Raw genomic sequence first — 26,101 nt, 5'->3', positions numbered from 1 at the left:
CCAGTAATGAAGCTATTCTCATTCCAGGGAGGGGTCCCTGTGTGCTCAGTATCCGTATGGCTGGCCACATTGCCAGGGTGCTGGAGTCAGGGGCCCTTCCTTTTATGTACCAGGAACCAGGCTGGGGGCAGCCTGTCACTTTCTCTTTCTGTGGTTTCCTTTTCCCATAGAAGAGTGAGTACAGCACAGTAAGAAGAGAAAACAGGAGAGAGCAGGCACATCTGCTTCGCGTCTTAACACAGTGCTCGGGAAAGGAACCCAGCACGCTCTGAGTGGGGCGACACAAACAGAGAGACACAGTCACGGGGCAGGCATATATTTAAAATTCCTCCCCCTCATTTTCTTCTTCAAATGAATCAGTCCCCACTTCTTCATAATCCTTCTCCAAGGCAGCCAGGTCCTCCCTGGCTTCAGAAAACTCTCCTTCTTCCATTCCCTCTCCAACATACCAATGTACAAAGGCCCGCTTGGCATACATGAGGTCGAACTTATGGTCAAGGCGGGCCCAGGCTTCTGCAATTGCTGTAGTGTTGCTCAGCATGCAAACAGCTCTCTGGACTTTGGCCAGGTCCCCTCCTGGCACAACAGTAGGTGGCTGGTAGTTGATGCCCACCTGGGGAAATAAAGAAGACAGGCCACAGACGACATGTCAGGCAGCCAAAGATGTTGGGCAATCGGTTGTTAACAGGCTATGTTGGCAAGACCCAGGCATAGGTGTGGGGTGGAACTGCAGGACGGAACAGCAGGAAGAACAAGGAAGTTGGAAACACGGGCAGATCAAAAGGGTATGTGCTGGGGGAAAAAAATCAAAAGGGAGCGAGCAAGGTGGTGTGTGCCTATAATTTCAGTCCCATGGAGTCTGAGGCAGGACCAACAAGGGCTTAGAAACTAAAGACTGGAGGAGAAATAGAGGAAGGACAGGCTGGTAAAATGTTAATGCAACTTATCAAGTTGCCAAATGTAGTGTATGAAACCATGGCCTGAAAGCAGGCGTCTTGAATGTTTATCTTAGGAGCAGGGGACGGGAAAAGCCTTCCCTGCTAGAGGCAGATCAATTTCCAGAACTGACATTATTATCTATTATCGCCGAGCTTATTGTTTTCTGGATGCTTATCCGATGCTCCTCTTAGTTTTTTGCAATAAATTTAGGGAAGTTTATCTGTCAGGGGTAAAGGGCTGATTAAGAGGGCACGGGAAATATCCAGAGCAATAGATTAAAGAGGTCCTTGGGGATGGTGTTGCTGCTCGCCAGGCCGGGTCTCTGGTAAACAGGGTTCTTAGAAGAAAAGCAAAAACACCAACCACAGAAGTGAGAGGTCACTCGAAAGCAAGCCAACCTCCCAAGATCTGCTTGCATGTTGGGGGATGGGGAGGGAGGCTTCCCAGCGGGGCCTCCAGCCTAGAAATCTCCTCACAAGGGCCCCAAACCAGAGCAGAGCAAGAATTATAGGAGACTGGAAGGCCATGACACCAAGATACAAACTGTGGTAACACAGGACACTGAGAACCATGGTACTGCCCAAAACTAGCATATATCCTGGTCTGACGTCATGCTTAAATTGCCAGCCTCGCAGATTCACTGCTTTACAAACATGTCTTCAGGAACTGCTGACTGTAAGGCACACAGCTGCTAACCATGCAGCAGGCCACAGATGTGAAAGAGATAACACAGCATAGCACACCGTGCATCTTGCTGGTGTGGCTCTGGCCAGCTTAGGCCTCTCTTCCCTCCTGGACGGTGACGGCATACACCTGAGTCAAGCTGGGAACAAACGCCCCTGAGGAGGGTGTCAACAGGTGGCTTAGCAATAAGCATTCTGCTGGCGTGAGCTTTCCTGAAGAGCAGTTACCGAGGCCAGCACCGCCCTGCTCATCTTTCCACGTGGGACCTCGGAGCAAGCTCAAAATGAAGGAGAGGGAGGCCATCCATCTTTATTCATTACCCCCACTATTTTCCCATTTCTTTCTTTCTTTTTTTTTTTTTCCTTCTCCCTTATTAGCCCGTGTGGTTATTCCAATTCAAAACAAGCAGTCCAGTTTTTTGGACGACCGTGACTGCTTTTGGCAAGAATGACCAGACTGACGCATAAAGGTAGGTAGTGTCTAGGAAGAAAAGGTGGTCTGGGCTGCAAGAGTGGGGCTGTGGGCAGGGAAACCGCTTCCTTGCTCTGCAGCGCAGCTAATGGGAGGGGAGAAGGTCAGGACTTCATGACAAACAGGACTCAGTCACATAAAGAAAGTATATGAGTGTGCTGCTATTTAAGATTATTTAACCTTCTTCAACTCGTGTGTTTGTGTGTGCACATGTGTGTTTCGAGACAGGGTTTCTCTGTGTAGCCTTGGCTTTCCTGGACTCGCTTTGTAGACCAGGCTGGCCCCAAACTCACAGAGATCCGCCTGCCTCTGCCTCCCAGAGTGCTGGGATCACAGGCGTGCTCCACCATGTCTGGCTAAACTCATGCTTTCTGAAGTGGCTTAAGCAGATCAGCCTTAAACAGCTGAATGTCTCAGTCAAAGCTAAAGGAAGTCAGTGATGTATTTGCTTTATGTCACCTCCCTGCAGTGTCGTAAAAGACCAGAAGTTCCCAAGATTCATTCTCCCCAATGCTCAGTAATTCCTCTTCTGCATCCCCACAATTCTCCCCCACCCCACATCATCAGTTCTTACCTTGAAGCCTGTGGGACACCAATCAACAAACTGGATGGTTCTCTTGGTCTTGATGGCAGCAATGGCAACATTCACATCCTTGGGCACCACATCACCACGGTAGAGCATGCAACAGGCCATGTATTTGCCATGACGTGGGTCACACTTCACCATCTGGCTGTTGGGCTCAAAGCAGGAACTGGTGATCTCTGCCACAGACAGCTGCTCATGGTAGGCTTTCTCAGCAGAAATGATGGGTGCGTAAGTGACCAGCGGGAAGTGGATTCGGGGGTAGGGTACCAGGTTGGTCTGGAACTCTGTGAGGTCCACATTGAGGGCCCCATCAAAGCGGAGAGAGGCAGTGATTGAAGACACGATCTGGCTGATGAGGCGGTTGAGGTTGGTGTACGTGGGGCGTTCGATATCCAGGTTGCGCCGACAGATGTCATAGATGGCCTCGTTGTCCACCATGAAAGCACAGTCTGAGTGTTCCAGGGTGGTGTGGGTCGTCAGGATGGAGTTGTAGGGTTCCACCACTGCCGTGGACACCTGCGGGGCTGGGTAGATGGCAAACTCCAGCTTGGACTTCTTGCCATAGTCAAGGGAAAGGCGTTCCATCAGCAGAGAAGTGAAACCAGAGCCTGTGCCCCCACCGAAGCTGTGGAAGATCAGGAAGCCCTGCAAGCCAGAGCAGGCGTCCGTCTGGGGAGAGACAGAAACAAGGAGAAATCAGGGAGAGTACTGAGACCCCCAACACGAAGACAAATCCAGATAAACCCCCTCTGTCTGCCATACCTCATCCTCAATATTTTTATGTCAGTGAAATCGTAATAGCCTATAAGGAATAAAACACAGAAGAGGTTGTTTTGGTCTTGGAGGGGGTGGCTAATGGCCAGACCAGCAAACCACATATACGTGGTTTAGAGCTGGCCAAACCAGAAGTAGGAAGTCTCAAAGCTGCCACTGGTGGTGGACCTTGCCTTACAAGGGCTCAAACCTTACCTGCTATGCCTTGTCCTCGTCCTATGATTGTATGGGCATGGATGGCCTGCACATCTCAACCTTGGAAAGGGCTCTGGTACCAGTCTTAGAAATTTAAAAGGGGGACTGGAGAGATGGCTCAGAGGTTAAGGGCACTGGCCGCTCTTCCAGAAGTCCTGAATTCAATTCCCAGTTACCACATGGTGGCTCACAACCATCTGTAATGAGATCTGGTGCCCTCTTCTGGCCTGCAGGCACACACGCAGACAGAGCGTGGTGTATATAAAAAAATAAATAAATCTTAAAAAAAGAGAAATGTAAAAGGAACAATGGGTTTTTTTTTCCTCTCTCTCTCTCTTTAGAGATTTGAAATTTCGATCTTTAAAAAGAGAAGGTTTTCAGGTTGACAGAACCATGTGTATTTTCGGGACACACTGTGGTGCTTCAGCTCTTGTGTACATTGTGGAATGGCCACGCCAAGGCGACACACGCATCCATGAATTCCCAGCTTGTAAAGTTGTAAACTTCAGCCACTTTTTAACCTTTCCCAAAGGTCTTCTCCCCTCACGGAAGGCTCTGTGATGGTGCGTGAGGCCACACCATGTCCCCAGCAAGCGCCTGATGTGTAAGCACTCAGTATCGACTCCTGGAAGAGCCGAGAGAGTTCATGGACTCACAGAAGTGTCCAGGAGGATTTGAGCTACAATCTTTGATCCAGTGGTCCTGAACTTTTGGGCGCCACAGGTCCGTCCATTTTTTTCCCCACCATACAGAAACGAGAGCTTTAAAGGGCGCAGTGATGTTGCCCATGACGGAACCTGATTCAAGTCCTAACCCTGCCCGTCTAGCAGAGCATGCGCCGAGTTAAGACTCAAAGCCGGCCCAGCCCTTAACTCCTGGATCCATCAATTACGATGGAAAGACCTCCCTTGTGAAAGTAAACAAAGATGTGTAATTGGAACTTATAAAGTATATCAAATCTCTTTCTCACTTCTTCCAACCTAATGCTTTTCTAGCCTATGTTTCTAACTTCGACCTCACCGATGGCTGAACTCTTCCCGGATATTACCACAGACTAGCAACAAATCGGGCTATAGGGCAGGCCAGGATACCCTGTCGAGGGAGGAATACTGTCCCTATGATTGTTCCTTCTGAAACATAAACAGACCACTAGGAGTACAGCCAGTATTACAGCATGTGCCTGAAAACACACACACACAGCCTCTAGGAGCTATACTGGCAGCCAGTGGACACACACCTCTCTCCCACCTGAGTCCAAGCCTGACCCTGCTCGCCCTGCCCCACCCTGCCCTGCCCTGCCATGCCGTGCTTACCAGTTTCCGGATTCGGTCCAGTACCAGATCAATACTCTCCTTGCCCACTGTGTAGTGCCCACGGGCGTAATTGTTAGCTGCATCCTCCTTCCCTGTGATCAGCTGCTCAGGATGAAAGAGCTGGCGATAGGTTCCTGCCCGCACCTCGTCTGTCAAGAGACAGGACCCTCAGATCCTGGTTTCCAAGAGAGATGTTCTAGCCCTCCTGTCTGTGGATGAGACACGCCTGCCCCCGTCCCACCCCCCCAGCAAAGCCAGCCCTCCCTAGAGCAAATCTGTAAGTGACTGAGAGATCCTGAGTGAGTAGGGCACTAGCCAGGCTAGGACGAAGGAGGAGACTTGAAGGGGCAGACAAGCACTCATCAAACACCAAAGCCCTTTTCTTCTCCTTCCCTCCTTCCCTCCACCACCTGGATCTGGATCCTTCCAAGAGCACAGGGAACCCTGACCCTGGGAAAGACGGAAACCACCTGTGTTTTTGAGTCTGGAGGAGTGGTGGTCTACACATGCAACATCTCTATTTCTAAATGTGGCTACTCTGGTCCCACAGGGTGACGGTAAAGTGCTGGGGTGTTTCACCACACCCATGAAGCCACACTGCAAGCCCACAGAATCTGAAACCTATGCTTTAGGAAATGGGCTGTTTGAGAGAACTTTCTAATAGTTTCTAAAACTTTTTAGTGTTTTTTTAGCTCCCTGCTTCTCAGTAACAATCTTGGTCCTTTCTGTCTGACTAAGTAGGTTGGAGGAGCACCTTGCTCCGCACAAATTAGCAGAGAACCTTTGACCCCTACTGCAAGCACTGCCCCCAAGGAGCTAAGGGAAGTCACAGGGAGGATGAGTCTGGTTGGCTCACTCGTAACCTTTCAACTCATTTCACTCTCCTAAGCCAAAGCCCCTTGCGCTTGGCTGTTTCCGGCAGAGAGCTCTTGGCCGGCACTCACCTACTACAGTTGGTTCCAGGTCAACCATGACAGCCCGGGGCACATGCTTGCCGTTGCCAGTCTCACTGAAAAAGGTGGTGAAGGAGTCATCGTCGTTGATCTTGCTGGCCTGAGTGCCAAAGGTTCCATCTGCCTGGATGCCGTGCTCCAAACAGAAGAGCTCCCAGCAGGCATTGCCAATCTGCACCCCAGCTTGACCCACATGGACTGATATGCATTCCCGCTGTGGAAACAGGGCACATCAAGGTCAGAGAACCCAAGGTCCTGGCCGGGGAGTGAGGCCTCCCATCTAAAGATTGTCTCTTCCTCGTGCTCGGGACACAGGATTCTCAACCCCACAAACAGGACGTATCTGGGGGTCCAGGTGCCTGGCATGGCTACGGCTGGCACCAGAGACGGTCCCAAAGAAGTCGGTTGTCCCGTGGCTCGCCTGCTCTAAGGATTGCTCCTCAAGGTTATTCCTTCATACCTGGTACTGAGGGAGAAGCAAAGACAGCAACAGAGCTAACCTTAACCTCACACCACAGCACATCGTGGCAGCGCCCACATAAATTCCTAAACACTGACCTTCTGAGACATCATACACAGAGCCCCGGACAATCACAGGGCAGCACCATAGGCATAGTCAGCGTTATGGCTACAAATGTAGAAGTAACTAACTAGCTACATGCCATCAAGGTCAAGTTAGGCTCTTCCTGAATGCTGAGAAATTGGAAACAATTTTGGAGCCACCGTTGCTTACGTCAGGCCAAGTGTTAAGTAGACCTTACCCTTTGAGTGCCCTTCTATCTGTATTGCTCCGATTTAAAGTCTCAACTGTCTAATTGATCTTGGCATTATCACCTGAGGATAAGGTGTGTGTGTGTGTGTGTGTGTGTCTACGTATCTGTGTCTGTGTGTGTGTTGTGTGTGTATCTGTCTCTGTGTGTGTCTCTGTGTGTTTCTGTACATGTGTGTGTTCAGTTCTCTCCGAAGCAGATTTCCTGGGAAAACGAACTTGTCCTTCACCCATCCCCAGCCGGTGGGGAAGCACAGGCCCACACAGGGTGACTCTGAACTGTGGCACCTGCCAGAGCCCAGCAGGGAAGCATGTGCCTGGTCTGTAGGTTTCTATTCTTATCCACGACCTGACGTGGCACTTTCCAGCCCCGTGTAACCCAAGCCGGGAGCAGAGCCTCCAGAGAGCATAGCCGGTCATGGAAGCAAGCCGTGTCCGCATCCAAGTTCAGACACCTGGATGCTCAGAGTCCCCTCCAGACACAGGGGCAGGGCAGAGGCCCTGAACACCTCCAAGGGCCAGAGATTCCAGGACCTGTGGCCTCCAGGTTTGGTTTTACGGCTGAGTCCATGTTCCCTCCCATCTGCTAGCCCTTGTCCTGGGAAGAAAAATGTGCAGGCATTCAGAGCCGCCAGTGCAGAACACAGGGCTGAAGAGTTCAGTTCAGCAGTGCCTCCTGACACCCAGAGAAAGGCCTCATTCACAGCTCGCCCACACTCAGGGGTCACAGCTAGCCAACTCATTGCCTTTGCTGTGTTATATGAGCTTGGCTGAGTTGCTTCACCTCTCCTCATCTGAAAATAAAGCATTTAACAACGCTTGCCACTGGCTTTGCCACTGTCACCGTCATGGGCGCCATCTTGGAGCTTCTCCCCCACCCCTTCTTAGCCGCTTTGTCGCAAGGCTGTTTTCTGTTTCCGTCTTAGTGCTCGGCTCAGGACTCAGGAGAGCACATCCTATACCAACCAAGCAGCTGCCCCCACCCCCAGCGTATTATTACTGATGCAAAACTACAGCGCACATGCAGCGAGAAGCTGTGGCTTCTCAGGAAGGCACCAACACTGGGGAGCACTGGGCAGGTCCACAAAGAACCCGGTCCTGGGGCTCCTCCTCCACGTTGCAGTATCATCTGCGGCCCCAGACTTCAGCTTTCTGAAATTTGTCCCTTCGTGTTGCCATTGTGTCTCAGCCATCCCCAGCTTACTGAGGGTGCTGCTGGTTTCCAGCTGGCTGGCTTCCCTTCTGGAACACTCTAGGCCTTTCCAGGGAAGATACAAGGCTTTTCCAGGAAAAAAAAAAAAAATCATGGGAAGAGGAGGAGGAGAGGATCGCAGTGTCCTGCAACCACCAACGTGAGATGCAGTGTTTTTGGCCTCTTTGATGCTCTCCTCAATCTTTTATTAATGAATAAATATCTTTCTAGAGATCCTCTCTCTCAGGCCCTTCCCTCTTCTCTCCCTCTTTTCTCAAGTAAAAAAAAAAAAAAAAAAAAAAAAAAAGAAGAAGAATACATCTTGAGAAAAACTCCTGTGTCCCACTCAAGCTGTCCTTTTCACTCTACCGCTGGGTTCCTTTGCTTGAGAGTATCATGCCCACTAAACACCTAGGAGCAGAATGATAGAGTCACGCTGCCCTGTTGCACTTCATCCTTACAAATATTCTCTCTCTCCCTCTTCTCTCTCCCCCTCTCCCTCCTCTCTCTCCTCTTCCTCCCTCTCTCTCTCTTCCTCCTTTTCTCCCCTTCTCTCTCTCCTTCCCCCACCCCCACATGCCAGGCAAGTGATCCCCCACTGAGCCACACACACTCTCTTAATTCATAAGAAGTAAGAGTGGTAATAGGGACTGTGCCATACCAAAGCCATGTAGGAAGCTACATGGCTTATGCAGAACAGCTACACAGACTTATGCACACTTTGAATTCTGACTTGAACAAGCCAATATAGAAAATTTCATTAATTTTAATTATTAATTAAGTAAGATTAAAAACTGAGGCTGGGTATGAAAATGTTCTTAGTGTCTAGAATTATGTCTGACACATCTAACATACTTTAAAGTACTATTTTTTTTTTAAATTTTTAACAGTATTAGAGACCAAACCCTGGGCCTTTGATGTTAGGCAAGTGTGCTGCACTCCAAGCTATTTTCAAACACATTAATAAGCACAGGAGATGAGTTGATGTGGTCTAAGATGATGATTATTACATCTAAGCAATAAACACATGGGTGGCATTATACTCATGTACTTTTCTGGAGGTTTTTTGTTTTTTTTTTTTTTCATAGTAAAACTCAAGGCGTTAATAACAAAGTAAAAGAGGTAGGTGAAAAGCAGGAGTCAGAGTGGAGATGCCATGCTCTTAGCCTGAAACATAACCACATAACCACATAGCCTGGTTCTCCCGCCTCACACAGCCACTTACTCAACAGACACTCAGGGCCCACCCTGAGGGGGCAAGCGAAAATTTCAAAGCACTTGCCTACTGCACTCAAGGTCCTGGGCTTGATCTCCGTTTCCGGTTTGGAGTTTCGCACGACAGGCTTGGTATTGACGCCCACTACCAGGCCTGCTCTGCAGCAGATGAGCCACCCGCAAGGCAACGGGACTTCAGACCAAGAGGGAGGGAAGAGGTTGTGGGGCGCAAAGGGTAGAGAGTTCAGATGCGGGTGAAATGACAGCTTATGTGAAGTTTCTTGGAACCCTGTGGTCCACAAACCTCCTCAGGATTCCACGGGATGCTTTGCCCACGATGGGGTGCCACTGTTTGGATCCAGAATGTCTTCCTTAGGCCTGTTAAAGACCTGACCCAGAGCCTCTGGCACTATTAGGAAGCAGGGGAGGCTGAAAGGTGGGGCCCAACAGTATGTGTTTTGGTTCTCGGGGACAGACTGGACCCGTGGAACCCCCATCTTCTTTCTCTTTTGCTCCTTAATCCACGGGTGTGTGTGCCATTCAGCCCAGACCAAGAACCAACAGGGGCCACCAAGCACACACTGAAGCCTCTGAAGCCTCTGAAACCGAGCCAAAGTAAGCGGTCCTAAGTGGATAACCTAGGGCTTGTGACCCTGGCAGAAGCTGATGCAGGCCTCTTCTACACTGCCTGCCCAGCCACCGTTCTTCCCAGATGAGCCTCCACCCTTGGGAGGCCACTCCTCGCACCTGTGAAAGGTCATCCGTCTGTCATGAGGAGGCTATTAAGGTATAAGCTCCGAACACTCAGCACACAGGTGGACTGGCCCCAGGGGTCACCTAATGATTTTATTTTTTTCTCCATCGCTGATAGATAAAACAGAGGCACAGAGAGGTAGCCTGAAGACCCACAACAATGCAGCAAAACATCCTGGCCCAGGGCTTGTGAGTCTCCCGTCTGAACTCTGTCCTTTGTCCCGTACAACCTCTGGGCCTTGTGGGTATGGCTGCACCTATCTGGTGCTGGACTCCAATACCAAGCTTGCCGTGCCAGATTCAAAGCAGGAAATGTCCTCCGTACAGAAATGCTGGGAGAAAATCAGGGATCAGTCTCTTTAAAAAAGAGTCACCTTCCCTCTGCTGCTACCAGGAGGTTGAGCAGCCACAGATGGGGAGTGGGGGAATCAAAGGTAAGCTGAGTCAGCAAGGATATTTGAGTCTTATGTTTCTCCAAACTCACAGCTCAGGTTCCCCTCGGTAGCAAGGCTCCCGTTCCCCTCCTCCTCTCCATTCTATTTTGAATCTGGGCCTGTGGAGCTCTGCTTTCCTGGGTCCCTGTAAGGAAAGGTTCCGTATGCCACCAGAGCCCCTGAACTCAACAATCCAGGGGATGGAGGGAAATAGAGAGACTCGAGAAAAACAGCACCCCCCCCCATAGACCTGATACGCCAGAACACCTACAAAGCTTCATCCCAACATGAGGAGCACTGTCACACGCAAGAAGATTCTAAATGGCAGTGCTCTGACTGACACCTCTTGGTTTTTCAGAACTCCAGCTAAATGCCACTCCTTCCTGGCAGGATAAACACAGACCAGCGAAGGCTCCCTCTGCTGTGTTTCCTCATAGCTGTCTCTCCAGTTAACACACAATGCTCAGCCATGATGGCTGCCACTTCAAGTGTCTCTCTTTTCTTGATACAGAGACTAAACTCTATGGGCAGCATAGAATCGCCAGCACCAAGCAAATTGCTTGGACATAGCAGAAATGAGGAGAACAGAGCCTTCTGTGGATTAACAGCCCCCCGCCCCCGTTTAAGTAGAAGAGAGGGCAGAACCTAAGAACACATAGATTGCAGCTCATGGGAGGAGGAGTTTACCATAACTGCTGGCTTGGTGTGCTGAAGAACGAATATAGACAGGCTCCTGACGCCTACAGACGGGCCTGGGGACACGTGTAGGCCCACTTAGGAACAAGAGATGGGAGAATTTAGGACATGTTCCACAAATGCCACTTTATGTGGAGCATGAGCTCGTGAAGGGCAGCTGTGTCCCCTCTGTCCATCCTCCATAGCAGATCTGTCACAGGAAATCATACTCTAGAGCTACACAGCCTTTCAGTCTACCACAAGAAACGCTTCCTTGCATCTATCCTGTTTAATAGATTTTCTGTCTTTTATTGTTGGTCCCTTTAGCTTGGTTCTCAGGAGACTAACACAAGCTATGCTCGCTCCTCGCTTTGAATCTTTCCACATCATTTCAAGGCCAGTAACACAGCTCAGTGGCAGAGTAATTTTAAACATGTTTAAAGACCCTGGTCTGAGCCAGGCATGGTAGCACACCTCTTTAATCCCAGCACTCCGAAATGCAAAAGTAGGCAGATCTCTGAGTCCGAGGCCAGCCTGGTCTACAGAGGAAATTCCAAAACAGCCAGGGCTACACAGAAAAATTCTGTCTCAAAAAACAAAACAAAAGTCAGTTCAGCATTTCACAACACAACATTAAGAGTGGAGTATTTCTCTAGGAAAGTTAGTGACTCAAACCAGCATCAGGAAGTGTGTGAGGGACTGAGACAGGTCCATTGTCCCCTGGCCACCTGTGCTCGGCTGCCCTGAAGTCACTTTCAGAAAGCCTCTTATCACATTATTTCTAGTTGGGCTAGAGTTAAAAAAAAAAAAAAAAAAAAAAGTCACATATATTTTAGGACCTAGGTTACAAAGCTGGAGAGTAAAAAGTACATCTATAGTATTCCAGGGGGATAATTAAAGCAAGAACAAACGTGTGACTCATCCAAGATTGAGTTATCTCTGCCCGGAACCTTCAATTAGAGTATATTTGGGATCATTGGCAAGAGAGAAAAGCTAGCAGATGAGCAACAGCCAGAACAGAGGTGACCTAAATGAGCATCCGTGAGAGAAGGCAGCCCAGGGGAGGGGCCTGGATGATAACAGGCAGCAACAGTGCTGATGAGAGGCAAGTGGTGGGGTGCTTGGTAAGTACATTCTGGAAGAAGAGGCCCTGCAGCGTCAAAGGCCCTTAGACTCCAGCTGGCATGAGACAGGACAGGCTAGCTCAGCTTTCAGTGTGATGCGAGTACGTGCGTGCACACACACACGCACACACACACAAACGGCCTTTTTCACCATCTTCCAGGAGACAGAGGAAATGCCCGCCACAAAGCCACAGCATTGTCAGCTCCCCCACAAGTAATCCAAGAAAAAGAAAAAACAGTTGATCCACTTCCTTCCTCAAAATTACCACAGCCTCCCATCGCTGACATGAATACCAGCCATTTCCTCTTTAAAGTTACTGTCTCCCTTTCAAGGTCACCTAGGAGCCCCCTCACCAAGGACAGTCCGCAAACAAACGGCAAACAGCATTAATGTTCCTGTGGCTCCCTCAGCTGTGCACTGGCTTCAGCTGAAAGATTCCTAACCAAGACTCACTCAACAGCTTTGCCCCACCCCTCCATCCACAAGGACCCACCACTTGGGAGCAGATCCCAAAGTACCTGAGGGGAGAAACCTGCCCTTGGCGATGGAAAGGGAAAGATGGCTGTAACCCCCACAGTGCCTTGGGTCACAATGCCCATCTAGCCACTTTGCCCAGCACAGCCCATGTGGTACAGCTGGGTGATTCCAGAGGACACCAAACCCAGCAATGAAGCCACCCCTCCCCAACACACTGCTCCCCCCTCTAACTGACAATTTCTGCAATCGCAGGGGATCTTTGTCACCATTTGGTGTCAGTTGGTGAGCAGCTGGTGCTCCTCAAAGCTAAAGGAATGGCACGGAGGCATTATTAAAAGTTATGCTATGGGTGTCCCCATCTCCCTGTGACCTTTATACAAACTCTCTGCTTCCTGCTATTGTTGGCATGGGTTCAGCTTAGGGTTCCCCGGGTAGGGATCTCCCCAAAACTAAGTGTCATCATCACGTTCCCAAGCGCTGCTTGCCTGGAGAAGACAGATAGCAGATGGGATCCTGGGGTATGGGATTGTCCTGCCGATCTGCAGGTTAAGAAGAAAGGCTTTGGGGAGTGGATTTAAGCTTAAACCTTCTTATCAGCTGTGTAACTCAAGTAGTCAGTGCAGAACCACCCAAGGACATTGGTAGATGGAGAGGCACGCAGCCGAGGAGAAAGCCAGCAAGTCACAAGAAATTTGCACACCTACCTAGTAACTGATGACCTCACAGAAAATACATGTGGGACTAGTTACATATTTCCTACCCAACAAAAATAGAAATGACAAGGCTTAACTCCCAAGGAGGCCTCCCTGACCCATGTAGGAAGAGGGAATATGGAGGCCAGACCGCTGCCTGAAACTTGACCTACTGGAGGAACCAAGGACACTGACAAAAGGGTGGGATTCTTGGGATCAAGGTTTACAAAATGATCATTCTAGTCTTTCAGGGATGAGTCAGGGTCTAAGGATGTGGCCTAAAGGGATCGGGTTGCCAAGCAGGCAAGGCTGGGCCCCAGGATTCCACCTCCACCCCCTCCTCCAGTGTAAAAAGGAAAAGAAGAAAAGAGGTGAGTCTCCCAACTGCTCAAGAGGCTGAGGAAGAAAGGAAGGAAGGAAGGAAGGAAGGAAGGAAGGAAGGAAGGAAGGAAGAAGAGCACACATTTAAGAGAAACCTGGACAATGTAATAAGATCCTTCTCCAAACAGAAAATAAACAGGGAGGGATGGAGGGATGGAGGGATGGAGGGAGAGAGGTAAAAGAGAAAGGTTCTGTGAACAGGAAACATTGCCCATCAAGACAGTGGTGTGATAGTTCATGCCTTTAATCCCAGCAGCTGAGTGAGGGGAGTCTGTGAGTCTGGGGCCAGCCTAGTCTACAGAGTGAGTTCTAGCCCAGCAGCGATACACAGTGAGTACCTGTCTTTAAAAAAATAATGACTGATAGTGAAGTTGGATGATGCATAGTATATGATCATTTACTCTTCACATATATGTGTATGTGTAGAATTCATATATAGTTAAATATATATTAAATCACTCTATAACAAAAAGCCTAAAATCTGTGTGGAGCCTTGGAAGTCTGAACTAAGCCCTCGTCATTTTGTGGATGAGAAAAACCAGTCCAGAGAAGTTTAACGACCCTCCTGAAGTCACACAGCTAGCTGCATGGCCAAGTGCCCTGATCTCTGAGCTTAAGCTCTGCCCTCCTTCTATGGTCCCACACACCAGGGACCTGAGCAGAGGTGGTTTCCTGGTCACCCTCTCCTGTGTTGCCAAACTCTTCAAGCTCCTAGGTGCGTCTGAGAGTATGCTTGGGGAGTGATCAGAGGCAGGACTGACAGGAGATACCAGCTCCAGAAAGTCTTGGACACTCCCAAATGAACAGCCAGAGAGGAGGAGGGGTGGCAGGAGGAGGGGGGGAAGAGGGAGGGAGGAGGGGAAAGGGGGAGGGAAGAGAGAGAGGGTGGGGAGGAGAGAAGGGAGGTTCTGGCCCTCTGCTCTGTCACTGACACCGGAGCAAGAGGCTCAGAGAACCTGACCTTGGTCTGTGAGATACTTATTCTGTCCCACCTCCACCCTAACCTTTCTGTCCCTAGGGCTTCCAGACAAGGGGGACAAGGGGGATGAGGGATGGGGATTGGGGGGGTGCGGGAGAGGTGATTGAGGCCAACTTTAGTCCCTGCGGAGACGCACCCCAGGGGCTTTGGCAGAGCTGCTGTAGCGCTCAGGAGGGGGTCCAGCTATAAAGGTTGCAGCCGCTACCACCGGAGAGGAGCTGCTGACTCAAGCCAGAAAAGGAAACAAAATTAAAGGCTGAGGTCCTGGTCCCTGGTCCCTGGGGAAGGAAACTTTCGAGTCCCAAAGTCTTCCTGATTTTGACCGCTTGGAAAGGTGAGGAGCCAGCGCCAGCGCCAGACGCCTTCGAAGCTAGGACCCAGCTCGCACAGAGGGTGACCCAAACCCCAGCCGATGACTGGAGAGCGAGCACCCAGGGCAGGCACCTGCGGAGCTGGCTGGGTCCGCAAGACGCAGCTGGAATCGGAGTAGCCCCCAACCCAGGCCGATGGCCGGATGATGAGAGTGGAGAATGGCCCCAGTGCGGAGCCCGTCACTTTTGACTCGGTTTGGAGACTTGATTCCCATCTACACCCTCAGCCACCCAGGTCCAGACCACCTGTCCAGACTCCCTTGGCGCCTCATTTCTTCTCACTCCGGGCCACGGGCCACGGGCGGAGCGGCAGTCCTGCAAATTCTAACTCGCCTCTCCACCGGGTTCTCCAGGTGCGCCCTCCTCTCCTTAGCAAGCGCAGATCTCTCTTGGGTCCCTTTAAGGGTCCAACGACCCCTGCTCTCTACACTGTCCACAAAATAGATGGCAATACTGGAGAACTCCCCCTTTCAGTAGACTAGGGGAAGGGGATGAGGGGAAGAGGAGGGAGGGTGGGACCTGGGCGGGGGTGGAAGAGATGATGGAGGGAGGAGTCAATCGGGATAAATAACAAATAAATTGTGAAGAAGAAAATAAAAATTAAAAATATATATAAAGTACCGGACAGCTAGATGTTTCTCACCCACCCCTGGGTGCAAAACCTTTGACCCTGAATTCATGCATACCCCCTCCAGAAGACTTGGAGCCCAGCAGATCCAAAGCCGCCCGACAGCCACCCCCGGGAGCCCCCCAGCTCTCTACCCGGCACCCGCGCGCGCGTCCCTGGCCAGCCCCGGCTGGGAAGTCTCACCATCGTGGCCGCTCTCCTCGCTTGCTCGCCTCCCAGCTGGGCCTGCCCACCCCAACTGCTCCAGATAGGGCCGCCTCCGCGTTTGTGACACACGGGGAGGGAGGGTGCCTGGGACAGACATGTTGGGCCAGCATTTGCCTTACAGCATCACAGAGCGCGCGGAGGGGAGGGACTTGGGTGGGTCACAAAGGCACTTCCCCTCCCACCGGCGGCTCTCCGGTCCAGCCCGGCTGCTTCCCAAGCCCCGCCGCCCTCCGGGAGCTGCCACTCAGCTCCTGCGCCTTGCCGGGTCGGGGAGGCGGCCCTGTGACCTTGACACAAGTGTGCGCGCACATGCCCTACATCCATCCCGAGATCTGCAGTGGGAAAGCACTTCAAAACAAATGCTCATTTCTCCCCAAATATTCACAGTCTTCCTGAGGCCGGCACTGGCTGGCGTGGTTCTCATGCCTTGACCTCAACCCAGAATTCCCTGCTTCACACTTGAAGCTGGAACCCAGCCTTTCTTCTCTCCCTCTGTTCTCTGGCAACTGCCCACCACACAAGTCACTGTGGGAAACAGGGTTCTTCTTCAATACCTGCGTGGAGCTGCTGTGGCCAGATGTTGTGTCACTGTGTGTTTTCAAACACGGATGAAGACACCCCCCCCACCTCATGTCATCAGGAACCAGTGAAGTAAAACTTACCTATTTAGTAGTGTCGAGAGGACAGGATACATGTTTTAATTATCTTTGCCCATGAGAGAGTTTTGCTACACTTCCCACTGATACACAGCCTCTGAGCTGGGACTACCCACCCCAACAGCTCCGGTTAAGCCACCTCCAGCGCTGTGACACACCTGAGGACAGCCCTGCTGGGCCAGTAGCTTCCCAGCAGCAGCCCAGTGCCCACAGAGAGGAAGGACCCAGGAAGGTCACAATCTTGTAACAGCTTAAAAATAGACTCAGCCAGCTGGCAGTGGCACATGCCTTTGATCCCAGCACTCAGGAGGCAGAGGCAGGCTCATCTCTGTGAGCTGGAAGCCAACCTGGTCTATGGAGCAAGTCCCAGGACAGCCAGGACTACACAGAGAAACCTTATCTAAATAAACAAACTAATTAATTAATTAATTAAATGAAATATTTAAAAATGGGGACTCATAGTTAAATTGTGTCAAATTCATGACAAATATTCAATAAAGAATGATTATTATTATTATTAATTATTATTTCCACAATTTATTTCTCTTCAAACTCCAATGGCCTCATTTACTTCTTCCATTCATTTATTGTTTACTATCTTATGTGATTTAGATTACAAGTTGTGTGCCTATAAAATGGCAACACCTGTGTTATACTGTTCAGCTTACTGCCTGCCCCACCAGGGCTTGGAGAATGGACTTAAATAAGTTAGTTTTCCAAGTTTTCTTCGTAAGCCATCAAATACATGACGAACGGGTTCCCAACGTCTCAGGGAAAAGTTGATGATGCTAGTAACAGCAATGGCACACAATTGCATCCTGCCGTGGTGATTTCTTTGAATAGCTCCATCTCTGTGGGGTTTGATGGAGCCGTGACTATACCTCGAGTGCTAAACATTTTGGTTCCAGAGAAATAAGAAGAATGTTGATTGTCATGGATGGAATTGTTAGCATCTGCCCCCTCCCCAGTTTCTGTGGGGTGTATTTAGAGATAGGGCCTTTAGATTAAGAAGACGCTAGGGCTGAAGAGATGGCTCGGCTCTTCAGACCACTTGTTAACTTAGGCAGAGGACCAGGGTTCAGTTTTCAGCACCCACACGGCAGCTCATCACACTCTGGAACTCCAATTCCAGAGGTTCTGACGCCCTCTTCTGGCCTGTACAGGTACCACATGCAGGTGGTACACAGACATACATGAAGGCAAAACGTCCATACACGTAGCCGGATGGCGGTGATGCACACCTTTAATCCCAGCACTTGGGATGCAGAGGCAGCCAGATTTCTGTGTGTTCAAGCCCAGACCAGTCTACTGAGTGAGTTCCAGGACAGCCAGGGCTACACAGTGAAACCCTGTCTTGAAAATCAAAACAAATAAACAACAAAAAATAAATAAAATAATAATAATGCTCTGTAGGCTGTACTGCAGCTGAGGGCCAAACTGACTCAGCTGGCCTGCACTGGCACCTCAGGCCACGGTGATGCTCCACCTCAGGTCTGCGTCCATGCTGCTACCTAGGGTCATGACTGGGTCCGTGGTTCTACTACAGATGGGGGTCAGTGCTCTCAGTCTGTGCTGCCGCCAGAAACCACGTGAAGGCCCATGAGCCGTGCTCCTGCTGAGTGTGAAGAGCAAGGAGGCTACCTCTGCTGTGATATCGATGACTGCAGATGCAGAGTTGAGAGGGAGGGACATGAAGGCTTCTAGGATAACCCCTGCCCATACACAACCCCACTCCCAAAACGAGTAACAGCCTAGACAGGAGGCTACCGAAAAGAACCCTTAAAATGTATAATGAGGAGGGGAAGAACTCAGTTCTATTTCAGGGGCAGGCCGCTGAGAGTTTGGCCATGCCTCCAGTGAGTATATAGATAACACAAATTGGACTTAGTTTTTTATGTTATATTTTTTTTAATTTTTTGGGGGGGTTACAAAGGTTGTTGGAAAAGACACAGAAAGACTGGAAAATGAGTGATCGGGGTACATGATATGAAATTCCCAGAGAACAAAAATGTTATGTTGGGGAGAAATAAAAAAAGCTAAAGCCATTATCCAACAGGACCTACAGGTCTAGGGACGCAGTTCCACAGGTTATGTGAGGACGCAGCAAGGTGACCATCTGCCCACTAAGGAGACAGGACTCAGGCGTCTCTCACCAGCACTTGATCTTGGACCTTCAACCCAAGAAAATACACTTCTACCATTTAAGCTGCCCGGTTTGTGGTTACTTTGTTTTGGCAGCCTGAGCAGACTGGCAGTGGCTGTAGAGTAAGAAGTGTGTACTGGGTGCTGGAGAGATGGCTCAGCAGTTAGGATCACTGGCTGCTCTCCCAGAGGACCCAGGTTCCATTTCCGGCAGCCACGTGGCAGCTCACAGCTGTTGTAACTCCGGTCCAAAAGGATTCAATGTTCTTTTCTGGACTCCGGTACCACTGAGCATTGCATGCCCACAGTACATGCTGGGAACACATCCATACACATATCATAGGGGTAAAAACACATCATATAGAACCTCATAAATATGATAATTTTTTAAGGTGTGTGCTTCCTTTTTGATAGTTAAATCCTCATTCTGAAAATTATTTGACCTGAGGAGTTCCAGAACGATTGCTGATACTCCTCTACCTCACCCTCACCCCACATTTCTCTTCCTCAGTAGAAGCTTTGAAAGACAGAGGGACATGATTTTTCCATCCCTGTGTGTGTGTGTGTGTGTGTGTGTGTGTGTGTGTGTGTGTGTGTGTGTGTGTCTAACATCTGGGTATATCCGTGAGGGCATTCCTGAACGAAACTAACATCAGGCTAATCAGACACTCTCCTCCATGTGGATGGGCTCGCCCAAATGAAGAACAAAACAGTACAAAGCTAAGTGACGGGACCTGAGGGACCTTCTGTGCATCCTTGCACTTGGATCAGAACTGATTCACTGACTCTGGTCTGCAGCCAGCGTGCACCTCGTACCTCTTAGCGATTTTTGGCCACCACAAAAGCATGAACCAATCTTTATGGTCCATCTCCTTAGAGGTGGGTATGCGGCTCAGTGGTAGAGCATCACCCTGGAAGGTGCAAGGTTCTGGGTCTGATCTCCAGCACTGCACATGCAGATTAAATAATCTCCTTCATCTATATCTAGGTAGATAAGTAAAACAAAAATGACCCCCCTCCTGCAAATAGAGAAGCTGTGTCAAGTCCAGGCTGTTTGTGAGAAAGCGACCACCCGTGCTGCATTTGAAGAGCCTTCTGGAGGAATTCCCTCCACCCCTACCTCGTTCTGGTTAGCAGTGTGACATACATACTCCTGCTATGCATTTCTGCAGAGTGAGTTCATGTTGCTAGAATAACAGTGATGACCTAACAGCTGAGTCATTTGAACAGGAGATAGCATCTACGGATTATACAGAAGTTAGTCTTCATAGGAATGAATATGGATGCGTGCATTGTGTTTGTGGCTGTAAGGATTGAACCTAAAGCCTTGTATATGCTAGACAAATGCCCTATGCCTGAAATAGCCTCAGCCCTTTATTTCTTTTTGTTTTGTTTTGTTTCCCGAGACATGGTTTCTCTGTGTATCCCCGGCTGTCCCACACTCACTCTATAGACCAGGCCGGCCTCGAACTCAGAGCTCTGCCTCCGAAGTGCTGGGATTAAAGGCGTGAGCCACCAGCAGCAGCCTCCTTCTTACCTAAGAGCTTTCTGTGCACTGCTTCATTTACTTCTCACAACAGCCTACAGAAAACAAAACTTTATCACTTTCATTGACCAGATAAAGAATTTGAGACCTACAGAGGCTGATTATTTAATTCTTATTAAACAACTGGTAAAAGGCGGAACCTTACTTCACACCCAGGAGTCTGAGGCCAGAGGCCTGGGCTTCAGCGTCATTGTTGGCTGTAAACCCACACCGGGAAGCCAAACCTCACATGAAGAGGCTTGTCCGTGTTCTACGTGTTCTAGTGTCTTAGACCTTGAGGGTCCAAATATCTAGAATGGGGCTGCCAGGTAAAAGAGTTTACCTTGTGGAAAGAACTAGGAAGAAGTTTCCATGGCCTGTGACAGACAGCAAGTGACATGAGATAGCCGGATTCAGGTACCTGACACTGGTCACCAGTGCTGTGGATCCTCTACCGCCTAAAGTGCATTCATATTTAAGTGTTTATATTCCAACTTTATCATTTCAGAGTCTGAGGGGCATTAGGAAAAGGAAGGGTGAAGATTTTGGCCACAGTGACGCAGACACAGGGGCCCCCTTTTCAAGTCTCCATGGCTACAGCAGCTGTAATGAGGCCCTCACCAGGGAAAAAGCAAATGTCAGGACAACTGTATGACCACTCCATCCCAGGAGATTCTTCCCAAGTCAACATTAGGGTGGTTGGGTCTCTTCGTCTGTTGTTGTTATTGTTGTTGTGACATTGGTGCTCTACCTCCATCTATATGAGTGAGGGCATCAGATCGCCTGGAACTGGAACTACGAACAGTTGTGAGCTGCCATGTGCTAGAATTTGAACCTGGGTCCTTTGGAAGAGCAGACAGTGCTCTTAACCTCTGAGCCATCTCTCCAGCCCCCAGGTCTCTTTGCTTTAAGTTGGAAAAGACAGTATCTTCCCACTGGCCCCGATTCTTCCCCTCTCCCACTCATGCTGACTGGATGATGTCACAAGTGGCAACTTTCAGGGCATTGTCACTTTAACGTCGGCTTCACCTCCAATTCAACTCACCTGCCTGGGAGTAGGAAGTTTGTTTGTTTGTTTGTTTGTTTGTTCCCTCTCAACATAATATTTTTTATTGATTCTTCTGGAATATCACATCAGGCGCCCAGTCTCTCATTTCCCAGTCCTTCCATGTCCACCTCCACCCGTCACACCACCCACAAAATAAAATTAAAATTAACAATCGCCCCCCCAAAAAAAACCCATTTCACTGACCCCTCTGAGGAACAACCTGCTCCTCTGTCAACCACAGCCTTCTCTCCCACCCATCCCAGCTGCTACGTCTTCAGTTCTGCCTTGCACCTACCACCCAGCTCCTCTGTCTTTCCCACGGCTCCACATGTATTCCTTTGCCATCGTGGCTCTGGAGGCTGCCGTGTACCACACAGTGTGCCCTTTTGTCTGAACAGCTTTCCTTGCAACTGTTCGTGGCAATGAGTGGCTGGTCCGGCTCAAGGCCTCTGGCTTCTGCCACACCGTCAACACAACCTTGCCTAGACTCCTCTTGGCTATCCTGCTGCTGCCCTGAGTCATGGAGACCCTGTAGCTTTGTTTCCTAAGGACCGGCTCCTTCACAAGCTCCAGCAGCTCACAGATGGGGTAGATTTGGGGTGGGCCAACTCAAAAGGCCTGGAGCTAGGCCTGGGTGGTAGCTGAGTTGGTCAGCTTGGGCTTCCACCAACCTCCCCACCTCTGAGTGGTGGGCCGGCAAAGGGCAGGGCCAACTCTCCTGCACCCACACCACCTGGGCCAGCTCTTTCCTGTGCCCACAACATCAGCACCTTCATGCAGTGGCCAACAGGGACGGGGCCAGCTCAGCAAGGCCCTAGACACGGTTTCAGTCAGCAGTCTAGACCACAGACATCCACACGGCCTTCGGTAAAAGCAAGAGCCACAGGCATCCACCGAGCCTCTGGCTGTATCTAGACCACAGATCCACTCCTGGCCCTCAGCCGCTGCACAGACCCCGGGCCTCATCATGGGCTCACGTGGCTATACATGTCACTCACATCAACCTGGCCCCCCCAAGGCAGCAAAGTCCAAGGACATCACCAAGTCATCAGTCGGCAGCACTGATTGCTTACATCCACATGGAGCTCAGGCTTCATCACGGCCTCGGGCAGCAGCATGGACCACAGACACCAACGTGGCCTCTGGTGGCATCACAGACCTCAGGTGGTGGAAAGCTTTTTAATGATACCAGTTAATCACACACTGTACACATGGAACTCAGCAGAGAGGGAGGGGAGGCAGTGAGTGCTTGGTGCTGAAAGTCAAGGACAGCAAATAAAACGCAGAGGTCATTGAGGTCCAGGGACCAAGAAAAACGTATTATCTCTTCACCAACTGCTTTAGGCTCTCTAGAGGTCAGCACCTAAAGCTTAGATCCCTCAAGACGTCTAAAGTAAGGTCAACTCAGGTAATCACCTGCATATTTATAAAGAAACTGAGGCACAGGAAAGATGATTTGCCAAAGCAATAGGAACCAAGATATTAATTAAGTCATGAATTAAGGTCTCAGGAACCAGACTTCTAAATACCATCCCACAGTGCTTACTCACTCATACAGCAAAAGTAGCAAAAGTACTCCATTGAGTATATACCTTGTTTAAAAAAAAAAAAAAGGCCCTGCAGGGATTACTAATCCTTGCATCTTGGCAATACTTTGTGCTCAAGATCCTGAGTTCCTACACACACACACACACACACACACACACAAGCATGTCTTTTGGCCATTGTCTGTAGCACCTATGAAAATAAGTCACAGCCACCTGCAGTAGCTCACGCCTTTGTGTCTGTGTAGTAGTCACGCCACACTCAGGGAGGCGGCGGCAGAGGCGGGTGGATCTCTGTGAGTTTGAGGTCAGAGTGGTCCACATAGTGAGTCCAGGACAGCCAAAGAAGCCCTGTCAAAAAAAAGAGAGAGAAGAAGGAAGGAAGGAAGGAAGGAAGGAAGGAAGGAAGGAAGGAAGGAAGGAAGGAAGGAAGGAAGGAAGGAAGGAAGGAAGGAAGGAAGGTCATTGTCACTCCTGTAGATCATAAAATCCACGAATGGGACAGAACACCACTACAAGGAGGAGCTGGGCTAGGAACCTCAGAATTTCCTCAGACTGTGAGTGGAAGGAGGCTACCGTCCACTGCCAGAGGCAGTCAGGGACTGGGTCTGGTGCGTCTCATGCAGGGTTACAGGCGATTTGGCCAGCTACCAGCTCTGTACTAGACTGAGAAGCAGCAGGATCTCCGACAACCCTCTGGAGAGGATCAGAGACACAAAGCAGCTCCTCTCAGAGCAGGCAGCCTATCTGCTGGAACCCAGCTAAGGCCAGTGGCAACCAGAAGCCTGGCTCACCCACCTGGGTCACCTTGGTGGAAACACCAAGCTGCCTTTGTCGTTGGCAGTACGACACTGGTGAGCCGAGCCAGGCCACTACTAAACAGGAACCATGGCTGGTCCCTCCTCCTCCCTGTCCTCACCCCGTTGGCCTTTATTGCTCCCCAGCTTCTCCCACTGCTATCCCTTCCTTCCTCGGACTCCCAAGACCAAAACCCAACTCCATTCACCTCATCTTTATTACACACCCTCTTCTGCACAGAGCCTCATTCGAGGTGCAACAGCGGAAGCCAAGAATGTGACCTCTGGTGACGGGCAGCCTAGTCTCCAACCCCAGCACCACTAAGCAGCCAAGCAAAGCTGAGCGAGTATGTCACTGAGCCCTTCCCTATTTGCTTGGTCGCCTCCCGCCCTGCCTCACTGATGTGTTGCAAGATACAATTTGCTAATATATGCAAAGTACTTAGAAAGGTGTCTGACAGGGTGACACGCCGCTCAGGAGTATAAGAACTACTAAGCCTCCTCAAAATGTGTCTCTTGACTGAATGAAATGGTTTATTGTTTTAAGGTTATTTTGGTTTTTTTTGTTGTTGTTGTTGTTCTGTTTTGGGATTAGTTGTTGTTGTTGTTCTGTTTTTTGTTTTTTTTTTTGTTATTTGTTTTGCTTTCTGAGGCAGGGTTTCTCTGCGTAGCCCTGTCCTGAAACTTGCTCTGTAGACCAGGCTAGCCTTGAACTCACAGAGATCCTTCTGCCTCTGCATCCTGAGTGCTGGGATTGAAGGCGTGAGCCACCACTGCCTGGGAAATGATTTATTACTATTATTATGTGTGAGAAAGTGTCTGAGAAACCTAGTGCTCGCTTCGGCAGCACATACACTAAAACTGGAACGATACGGAGAAGGTTAGCATGGCCCCTGTGCAAGGATGACACGCAAATTCGTGAAGCGTTCTATATTTTTTAAACTGTAACTAATATTAAAAAAATTTAAAAATTAAAAAAAAAAGAGAGAGACCTATTTCAGTAATGGCAGCAGGACTGGCCTCACAAAAAGAGGAACACAGCTGAACAGTGAGCTGCTATCAGGTTAGATAAACTATGGAAATAACCGAGAACAGAGGCCGTTGGGCAAGAATAGGTTTGGGACTAAGCCAATGAGTAGCAAGAGCCAAGGGCAATGCAGAATATGGCGGGGACAACCCAGACCCGTGCTCTCTCTGCAGCGGGGAATGGAGGCAGGCCAACCCTGAGATGTCAGAACAGAGGTGGGAGACTGCCAACCGAAGGTGGTGCTGGTTGAATTCACAGAGGTCCAGCTCGTCTCCAAGAGAGAGCAAAGGGCGAGAAAACCACCCCACCGCAGCCCCGCCACTCACCCACCTCCCTACACGTATGCCACAGTCTACAGTGCCGAGGAGGAGGAGGCGGCATGGAGCCCAGCAAGGATGTGCACCGCTACGTGGAGAAAATAAGCCTTTTGTGCAAAGGTGGAGGGCTAGAGGGAAGGCTCAGTCAGGGCCAGAGCGGTTCCTCGCATGCTCCAGATCCTGGGTTCTATCCACGATACAGATGGAGGGGGGGAGGGGGGGAGGTGTCCTTTTTTTCCAGAACCTAACACCGCTGAGGATGAGAACTGTTGGTTTTACAGGGCTTAGCCATATAAGTAGGCTTTCTGCCCAAAAAACATCTCCATATAAATAACACTGATATTATTGTTAAAGTAACTTTTTTTTTCTTCAAGACAGGCTTTCTCTGTGTAGTCTTGGCTATCCTGGACTCATTTTATAGACCAGTCTGGCCTCGAACTCACAGAGATCCGCCTCCCTCTGCCTCCCAGAATGCTGGGATCACAGGTGTGCGCCATCACACCCAGCTGGTGTTTTTTGTTTTTTGGTTTGTTTGTTTGTTTGTTTTTTCTCACACTGAAATATGTCTACAAAAAGTCCTTGGGTTCTCAATCTCTCTCTCTCTCTCTCTCTCTCTCTCTCTCTCTCTCTCACATGCACACAAAGTAACTCTACCTTACCCAAAGAAACAAGAAGCTCCCCACCCCTTGTGGACACCTGAGACTGAGGATAGTGGCAAATCCTGATATTTATCATTTTTATTATCTTTATCATATATATATATATCTTTACACATATGATATAATATATATATATATATATATATATATATATATATATCATGATCTCATATGTATATTGTTATGTTGTTGTGCAGGCAATTCAACTGGCCTGCCCTCAGAGGCCTTCAGGGGCCTAACAACGCCGTATATCACCACCTGAGTCCTATGTCGTCACCCAGGCCAGGTGCTCCAGATATAACCCATCTGCCACTCCCACCCATTCCGGCCTCGGTCTTTCTCCCCTTCCCTGCTTTTTCTGACTTTCTCCCGGGGGACCCCACCACCCCCATGCTCCTCTTTCTTCTCTCCTTCTGTCTCTATCTATCTCTGTCTCTTTCTCTCTCTACTCTCATGGCCCACTCAGGCCCTAACTCCTCTCCATTTTCCTTCCCCCAAATAAATCTCTTCTCATCATATCTGCTGAATGCAGGGCATTTTCAAATATCCTAACATATATGATAAAGGTAATAC

The 26,101-nt window shown here is 49.7% G+C and overlaps 1 protein-coding gene and 1 non-coding gene across 2 annotated transcripts; one reads left to right on the top strand and one right to left on the bottom strand.

Moving 5' to 3' along the window:
- Positions 1-300: 300 nt before the first annotated feature.
- Tuba8 (tubulin alpha 8) lies at positions 301-15,989 on the bottom strand. The gene is made up of 5 exons (XM_021632581.2): positions 15,790-15,989; positions 5,907-6,129; positions 4,963-5,111; positions 2,669-3,349; positions 301-613 (listed from the first exon to the last, which is right to left on the bottom strand). Exons 1-5 carry the CDS (start codon positions 15,790-15,792, stop codon positions 320-322), a joined length of 1,350 nt encoding a protein of 449 aa, XP_021488256.1. The 5' UTR covers positions 15,793-15,989; the 3' UTR covers positions 301-319.
- An 8,367-nt stretch (positions 15,990-24,356) lies between these two features.
- LOC132654486 (U6 spliceosomal RNA) lies at positions 24,357-24,463 on the top strand. The gene has a single exon (XR_009592127.1). It is a non-coding gene; the product is annotated as a U6 spliceosomal RNA (small nuclear RNA).
- Positions 24,464-26,101: the final 1,638 nt, after the last annotated feature.

Source organism: Meriones unguiculatus, chromosome 5 (assembly GCF_030254825.1).
Source record: "Meriones unguiculatus strain TT.TT164.6M chromosome 5, Bangor_MerUng_6.1, whole genome shotgun sequence".
NCBI lineage: Eukaryota > Metazoa > Chordata > Mammalia > Rodentia > Muridae > Meriones > Meriones unguiculatus.
This window is presented reverse-complemented; position numbering and strand designations above follow the sequence as displayed.